This window comes from Anopheles moucheti, chromosome 3 (genome assembly GCF_943734755.1).
Source record: "Anopheles moucheti chromosome 3, idAnoMoucSN_F20_07, whole genome shotgun sequence".
In the NCBI taxonomy this organism is placed as follows: domain Eukaryota; kingdom Metazoa; phylum Arthropoda; class Insecta; order Diptera; family Culicidae; genus Anopheles; species Anopheles moucheti.
The window spans coordinates 52,267,779-52,276,525 of NC_069141.1; the positions used below are offsets into that span (position 1 = coordinate 52,267,779).

The 8,747-nt window shown below is 42.6% G+C and overlaps 1 protein-coding gene across 1 annotated transcript; it reads left to right on the forward strand.

The window, feature by feature from the left end:
• The first annotated feature begins 4,291 nt into the window (after positions 1 to 4,291).
• On the forward strand, positions 4,292 to 7,694 carry LOC128302409 (cuticle protein 19-like). The gene is made up of 3 exons (XM_053039229.1): positions 4,292 to 4,429; positions 6,317 to 6,496; positions 6,579 to 7,694. Exons 1-3 carry the CDS (start codon positions 4,418 to 4,420, stop codon positions 6,804 to 6,806), a joined length of 420 nt encoding a protein of 139 aa, XP_052895189.1. The 5' UTR covers positions 4,292 to 4,417; the 3' UTR covers positions 6,807 to 7,694.
• The last annotated feature ends 1,053 nt before the right edge of the window (positions 7,695 to 8,747 follow it).

Here is an 8,747-nt window from a genome sequence, read left to right on the forward strand (position 1 = left end):
TGGAGATTTGCTGAGAAAAAACACTGCTCAACAACTGGTGAATGAAAGGAAAGTTGAGCAGAAACGTGATTCCAAGAACGTGTTGAAAACGGGTTCAAAAATAAGAAAATTAACATTAAAGTAAGCTGCACGATCTAGCTGACCGATAAATTGTTTCGTTCGTCAGCCGTTTTAAAATGATAATTACGCTCCCATCCAATGGCGGGAGCTAAATTTTGCGAAACATAAAACAATCCATAACGCTCGCACGCCTCGAAATCAATCATCCATTCAATCACACGGCCAGACAACGTGTGTACCGTAAAGTACACACTGGAAAATCATCTGAAGCCCAAACCCATCGGATAGCCTATTAAATCTGGCATCTCCATACGCCCCGCATTTTTACTTTCCACAACGCCTCCGAAAAAACCGTTGGCGTTAACGCCGCGACCGGGCGTAAAGGGGCAATTGAGCTGCCAATAATCAACTGAGAAAGGATTCACTTTCAATCGCGATCGCTGCAAAAAAGTGGCAAAATTACACGCTTCGTCTATGAATAATCGTTTACCGCGAGTGGGAGCCAGGTGATAGAATCTGTGCGTTTGCCGGGAAACCGTTTATGTAAAATTGGCCCCATGCGGGGCGGATTTAATGTAACGTTAGCGATCGCATCGGAGTGGGTGAAAAACGGGAACCTGGGTGAAATTATGCGCGTTTCTCTATTCGCTTGTATTCTCTTTCGTTCAGATCGAGTCGAAGTATAAACTGTCGCTTGTCAATCATCCTAAAAACATCTAAGGCTTTCATGGTTACGGCTGGTCGATAGTAAAAGGACGACAACTGTCCCTAAAGCCCGCTCGGTTGGTGACCCACTGCACGGAACGGAATGTGTGCCACTGACTCACGGGCAGTAGGAGAATGGGTAAAAACAACAAAAAGCGGGAAAAGTCTCATTACACCGTGTCGTGTCATGTTATGCTGCTGTTGGTGCTGGCGCTGCCTCATAGATCATCTATTCTCCCTTACGGCAGCGTGAACGATCTGATGCCTAATATGATCCCTCGCACCGGCGGTGGCCTACTTCGAATGGATTGCTCCTCTGGGAGAGTGTGTTCTCCTTCACCGGGTGGGTTGGCTATTGCTTCCTTTAGCTTCACGTTGCAATGGTGGTTCTTTGTCATAATCGTTGCCCGATCAGTTCGCTTTTCTTTCGCTCCCGCACAGTGAAGCTGCACACAATTACAATATTGCATAATCGATTACCAAGCGCTGGTGCTGGTGCCGCTGGGACGAGATGGAAACATGGCTCGGTATGGCTCGGAGTAATAAGTAGCGACTGCTGCACTTCTGCACTTTGTACGCGACGGAGAAGTGCACTGCGTTTGCGTACTCCAGGTGTGTTATTGTTGGATTTTTTTTGAGGTCGGATCCAGTAAGGTTGATACTTTTTAGTCCAGCAATGTGAGCGAATTCATGTCAGACAGTGTGGATTGTTTGAAGGTACCCATTTGATTATGATCGGACGATAGGGGCTTTCCAATGAGGATTGCTCTGCTGAAGGTGTAGGATTTAGCTGATGATGAGATTAGAGTTCATGAAACGATGGTCAAAAATGAGAATATTGTTTAATAAATTTAAAATGGAGTTTTTTGTGATTCCTAGAAAATAAAATAAAAGAAATCAATTTTTGTTTTTGCGAGAATGAAATATATGAGTAATTTTAAAGCAGTAAAAGAAATGATAATTTTAAAATTAGCATAATCTTAATAAGGTTGAGAAACTAGGCTTATATTTGTTTGCAACATACATATAATTTTATTATATTTTTTTTTTTATTTAATTCATATTATGACGGCAATGCCGTATTTTCATAATTTTATTATATGTGTATTTATTTTTTTTAATTTTTGGTCATTAATTTAAATCGTGAATTTTCTATAAAATCGAACATTATTTTATTAATTGAAAATTACTCAAGAGCATGGCTTCTATAAAGATGTTCTTTAATATTATCAACAAGAAAATTCAAAATGTTTGAGACAACATACATTGGAAGCAAAGAAACGATTGCATGCAAGAAGGACAATACACCGACGGAATGAATTAATATCAATTAATTATAACTCCCATCGGCAAGGGCAATGCTACACCGCAGGCTTTCGATTTCAAACACACCGACTGTAACATTAATGGGCGTTTTTCTTCGCTGCACGATTGCAAATGTGAAAAACTGCACAGTCGGTTCGAATGTGGAGCATAAAATTATAGACACTAAGCCTGCGAACAAGCGAGCTGTGGGCTAGAAACGAAAAACAGAATCGTTCATTGCCCGTACGTACAAATCATGGCATCGATCTCCTGGTGCTGTGTGGGAGGTTGTTTTTGACGAATTTTCCTTCCCAAAAAAAAAAGCCGTTCATTTGATTCCCATCGAAGCATATCCAAAACCCCGATGCTAATGATTAGAGCTCGCACGGTCACGGTTGCTCCGGTCTACGAATGTAATAGCACCGCAAATTAAATAAGGTAGCAGGCCCACCAGCAGGCGAATATTTCGGTACCCCAAAACGATCCTTGCTAAATCGTGTGCTTCACCAGCCCACCGTCCAGCTGTGGGAGTAAGCCATGAATTGCATAAATCGTTGACTAAAAATAAGCGTTCGATCTCGATCTCTGCATTAGATGTTGCGGCAATTTTCAGATTATTTTCAATGGCAAACGAACGGGTGTTTTGCAAGTTTTCTAGACACGTCAGCCACAGTTCAGAAGCTGTACCACCCGGCCAGTAATCAGCTGACCTTATCCCTGAAAATGACCTCACAAGTAAGTGTACGGTGTCATTTGATCGTGCCCAAGATGAGATAATAATTCGCGTACTAGCACGTTTGCCCAGGTGTCACCGGGGGGTTGCTTTTTGTTGCTGCTGCTTTTACACATTTTCTGACATTAGTGTACCGATAGTAATTTTCGTTCGTCGCGAGACGCCCGTTTCGAATGCAAATGGGCAATTTGAGGCTAGGTTTAGGTGGAAACGGAACCACTCGTTACGATTCGGTCGCATTTCGGTACGGCATTTCAATGTGCAGTCGTTTCGCCATGTTCAAATGATAATTGTTTGGGGAAAGAAGATGTGATGTGATGGCTGTTGGTTGCAAGGTCAAGCAAATCAATTACATATAACTATTTCTGTGGAAACGGGATGAATTCCGATTGTATTGGTTTCAAATTGAATATAAATCTTACGAGTACAACTAAGATCCTCACGTTTGAACTAAAATATTGAAGATTTATTACACATTGCATTGCATCATGGACTCAGACTTCCGATATAGGTTATCCCGATAAAGACCCTTGTAATACATGATGTATAATAATTAGTTGAGAAGTTCGCATCCAAATAGAAGTTGAATAGGTTAACTTTTGCCCATCTTCATAAGTCACAGCATTTTTCGCATGATTTTTGATCTAAGAACAATAAATTGCGAGAGATAAACCTTCAAGATATTCTGAATTAGTGGAAGCTAAAGAGTATTTTTACATAATTGTATTTAATTTTAATATCATAAGTATCATGGATCATATTTAATTGATCCAGTACTAAATTCTATTTGGTACGATGTTCCATATGCACTCAAGAATATTTTACAAATGCTTATACATTCATAAACTTACAGTTATTTTAAATGATGAGACATTTTGTAAAAGAAACCAAACTTTGCTTCATACCATTTAAAGTAATACTATGATGTACTATTGAAATTTATGCTACAAATCATCCAATTTCTATTCGTATGCTAAACAGCACACCCACAAGCAGCTCTCTATTTACGCTTGCGAATCTCTTTGCAGGCGCGTGAACCTAATGCAGATGCAGCTCGATCGAAATGCACCTGTGCATCGAAGCTTCCACTTCATTTCCCTGCACACGTGCAACCAGCAGCCGCAGCAGCGAGTGAACCCGATTTCCTTCATACGGATCCGCCAGCAACCCGTTACATCTAGCACCAATGTTACGATGACACTAAGCAAGGGGAGAAGAAGGCAAAAAACACTACGAAAAAGACCACGGTACTGGTGCTGTCAGTGATTTCCAAGCTACCATCTCTTCCCGAAGATCGCCCCCATCCTCTCGCGATCGCCCCGTGCGCGTGAGATCGCGTGCAGTGCGTGTTCATAGGGTGGCCGGCCGGGGTGGAAAACTCCGCGCCGAACAGTTTTCGCTTTCTTTAACCGTGGCCGCGGTGGCCGGTTATACTGCCGGTTCGGGCTATATAAAGGGGGTGAAATTTTATGGTTCAAACATCAGTCAGCCAGCGTCCGTTGTGCAGTGCGGTACAGTTGAAAAACCTCATCCGATCCAAAGTGTGCTATCGTTGCGCCAGTTCCTTTGCGAAAAGTTCAGTGCTCGTCCATTCGTACAATTTGACGCATCAAAATGGCCTTCAAGGTAAAGAAGCACGTTCTGTTTGTGTGGAAGCAAAACCAAAAATCGTGGGATAGTTGTTTCAGGGGAACTTCTGTGAGATGGTATTATTGAGTGACAGCAACTTAATAGTGCATAGTGCATAGTGCTATAATCCCAGTGCAGTGGTTAGCCAATTTTTCGGAGCAAATGTCCAAATATAATACCCATTAGGAGCCTAAAGCTGCAGTTAGCATTCTAAATTATTGTGAGGCAAGATTTAAGAGTAAAATGTACATTAAATTTAAAGTATTCCATCAAAGTAGTAATCACCTCGAATTTGGAGTAAGGCTTTAGTAAGCTTTACATGGGATGGACCATTTTCGACGAAGAGTCACAATGAAAGTGACAAAGTGACGCATGCGGCTCGCGTGCCGTACTTTGCTGACCACTGTCCTAGTGGTTTAAACAGAGGAAGAGAAATGTATAGATAACTTCTGTCACTTATGAAGTTATGGAAAAATTAGAATGGATTTCAGTAATGATATTTCCATGTAAAATGTTGAGAACTAGCTAATTCGTTTTTTATTTTTAAAGTAGAACCAACCAGCATATATATATATATATGATAGTATCAGATTATTTTATTGCTCAGCTTCGTTATTAAATTTAAATTCACCTTTGAAATGTTATACGTTATAATGACATTTTACATAATTTTACCAAGTTTTCGCTTTTTTACGAGCTTCAGGAGATAGAAGAAGTCCATAACCAGTTGTTAAAAGCATCAGATTACATGCTTTACAAAGGGAGAATGTTTAAATTATTCGGGTATTTGCTTTACTTATTCAGAACTACGGATATATGGATATAGAAAAGTTGCTTATAAGTTAGATGTTATAAATTTATTCTTGTTGGATTCCCAAAAACACAACAAGAATTAATGGACACTCGACAATCTGTAATCATTTCTACATTATATATGCCAAAGCATATAATGTTATTAAATACAGAAAAGGGAAAATTTGAAGATCTTAAAATCGTTAAACACAATGTTTAAATAAACGGATCGACCAACAATTGGATCTACCCAATAATATCTTCCTGGCGAAGTAAAACCGTTGATTGATTAAACTTTTCCTCATTAATACCGTGCAAGCGAATAATTATCGGACTTACTCCTTCAATTAGGTTCGATCGTCACCAATTATCCACGTTACTCATGTGGCTCTTGGTAAATCCGCTCATTAACCATAGGTTGGCAATAAAAACATCCTACCGCCTGTCAAAGCCGTCACCAAGATGTCACCAACGCGATTGCGATTGCGTATCCGTCCCCGCGTTGGTTCCGTTGTCCCAACGCACACGCGCCTTGTTTCTTGTTGCGCTAACGAGGCGTCAATTGGAACCAGTTCCGGCCGTTGGCTTCTTCGCGTTTCATAATTACTGGTTTTGCGGGAAAAAGCTGCTCCGGTCTGCATAATGCATAACATGCGCCACGAGCCCCGGTGCAATGTACCGCTGGCATGGGAGAGTGACACGTTCTGCACAACCCTTTCTCCCGTGATTGGTGGAATGTTTCCATCCAGCAATCCTCACCGGCTGGATGGGATGGTAGAAATGGGGCTAGTTTTTTCTCGAAGCGCAGTGGGTGCAAGGTCGGTGACCCACGACGGGTGTGTGCGGGTTGATTGTCCGGAAGAGGGTGAAGCGATAGATGGGCAATCGTTTACGATCCTCCACCGTTTAGCGCTGTTTGGATTTCCCAGGGGCACTAAATAAGGCATGATTACCCCTTCGATTACCCACCTCGGGTGACCCCCCAAAACGCTGCCACAGGTCTTGCGTAACTGACCCACCGGGGTTGAGATGAGATAACGAATTTTCCGCACGCTTCGATCTGACGATTTTCCTTCACTTTCTCCACGGCAGTTTGTAGTATTTGCATCGCTGCTTGCCTTTGCCGCGGCCTTCCCCGGCGGATACGGCGACTACTACGGGGCGGAACATCAGCTGGAGGGCGGTCATCAGTATGGACAGGTGGCGCGCATTTCGCTAGGCGACGGCCACGGACACCATGAGTACCATGAGGATGAGCACGTCGACTACTACGTAAGTAGCTGGATGCGCAACGGCAGCCAAGATCCTCCGGAACCGCTTTCTCTAACCCACCTTCGTTTCATCTCACCAACAGGCCCCACCGAAGTACGCCTTCAAGTACGGAGTCAACGACTTCCACACCGGTGACGTGAAGTCGCAGCACGAAACGCGCGACGGTGATGTCGTCAAGGGTCAGTACTCGCTCGTGGAACCGGACGGTTCTGTGCGCACCGTCGACTACACCGCCGACAAGCATTCGGGCTTCAACGCGGTGGTACACAAGACGGCCCCGGTCAGCCACCATCAGGGTGGTCACTACTAAAGGCTCCCCCTTCTGAAAGGGAACGCGAACTGCCCCGGCCCGTTCAGGGCTTCTTAGTGCCTAGGACCAATGTATAGCCCAGTAGTCTTCTCACGTTCTCACTTCCGTCTCGCTCCACTGAACTTCAGCAACGACTTAGGACTCTTCCACGAGAACGCTTTTGCCAAACGGCGGCGGAGTGACCAACATCTGTGTGAAGCGCTCGCCGGGAAAAATCATTTACGGACTTCGCGTCCGAGAGGCGGCCTTTTCCATCCAAAATCCATCGAATCAACTGTGATATTAACAAATTCTGCCACGACGGTCAGATGACTGCCACTGGTGTGACCTTGTGCGTGCCGGTGCACATCTGACCATGGGCCAGCCAAGATAAGCAAGAAGGAGCAAATTGAGATGAAAATTCAACCTCTAATCGATGGTGCGGAAAAGGGCGCAAATGAGTTTTCCCGGGAGCCACGTGCCGGATCGCTTACGTAATTGTAACCGTTGAGCGGATAGTCAGCATGGCGTTCAAGAACCGGTTCGCTAAGATTGTCTTCCTGGGGTCGGTACATTTCCTGGATTACGCAAACCAACCATCGCCACCCTGGTCACGTTCGCCCGGGAGGATCGCGGAACCATGAAAAGACACCCCGTTTTGCGTGTGTGTTACACGGCTCGTGTACGTGCACGGTTCGACACACGGTTCCCCCTATCCCAGTTGGACGAGATTGGCACGCGATAGTCAGCTGCTTCGTTTGCCAACGGTGTGGCTCGGTACATCATATTACTTCACTGCACTCCGCCCCATTCCCATCTCGTGAGACTCATGTTGACTTGTATTTATGTAATTATTATGTTTGTTTTGTTATCTGTTATCAAAGCGAATAAAGAGGAAGTCAAAATGTATCGGTATTGTAGTCGAACATGGGAAAAATGGGAACGAACGAACATCCGAAGAAGAAATCCATTACTATTCAACAGAAATAAATAATCAAATGCCGCTCAATTACAAAAGTCTGCAAAGGTAATAACGTCAGTTTATTCTTAATTATTGTTATTATTATTATTTATTTAATCAAATTGTTTGATTCGCGGGCTGTATAATGATATAAAAAAACTTTAATCTAAAATGGCCCTAAACTAAACCCTACAACGAAAAGAAGAAACTACAACTATTGAAGTTGGTATATCTGGGTTGTTGATCGTTGTTGATTTTTAATAGTGTGATGGTTTAGATATTTAATTTGGGTTTGATGCTTTTCATCTTGCGATACTATTCTGCGAAATTTTTATAAATTACTACCCAAAAAATACCACCTTAAGGAAAAGATGCAACGACTTTGAGTGCTCTATTGGATTGTTTCCGCGTTTTGGATAAAGCAAAATTAAACAAAAATCATGGAAAAAATAAACCACTCATCTTTCTATGTTTGCATTGATTGATTTTATATAAATATTCGTATTATTATGCCTTAAAGGAATGTAAATGCGTCAAACATTGCATATTTTTTATATAAAGGCTTAAAAGAAATCCTCTCTCACTTTCGAACGAAAAGATAAGATTCTCTGTAGAATGTTTTATAGCATTGCTGGAGGTAAATTTAAGCCTAACGATAAAATAAGTTATATTACGCTGCAAAACTGATTTACAAAAGAAATGTGTTCTGCGCTTAAATTAAAAATGCAGGGCATTGGGAGCGTAACGACCTACTATTATGGATGATATGCCTGTCATTTCTTGCTAACTAGACTTTATTTACCCGAAGCCGGATAGTCAGTCCTTGCTACGGGGGATTGGTTGGGATGGGATCTTGGTAAGGTCCGTTCCACTACCATCATGCCACCGTGCTGCTTTGGCATTGGCTTTGTGTATAACATTAATGGCGTATGGCTTCGATTTACTAAGAGAAGCTTACGAATTCAGGATGCACGATGAATCAAATCGGGAGCAACGTTCAT

Excerpts from the sequence above, each read along its gene's own strand:
- LOC128302409 (XM_053039229.1), top strand. Across the intron at positions 6,497-6,578 it reads ATGAGCACGTCGACTACTAC|GCCCCACCGAAGTACGCCTT; the intron begins GTAAGTAGCTGG and ends TCTCACCAACAG.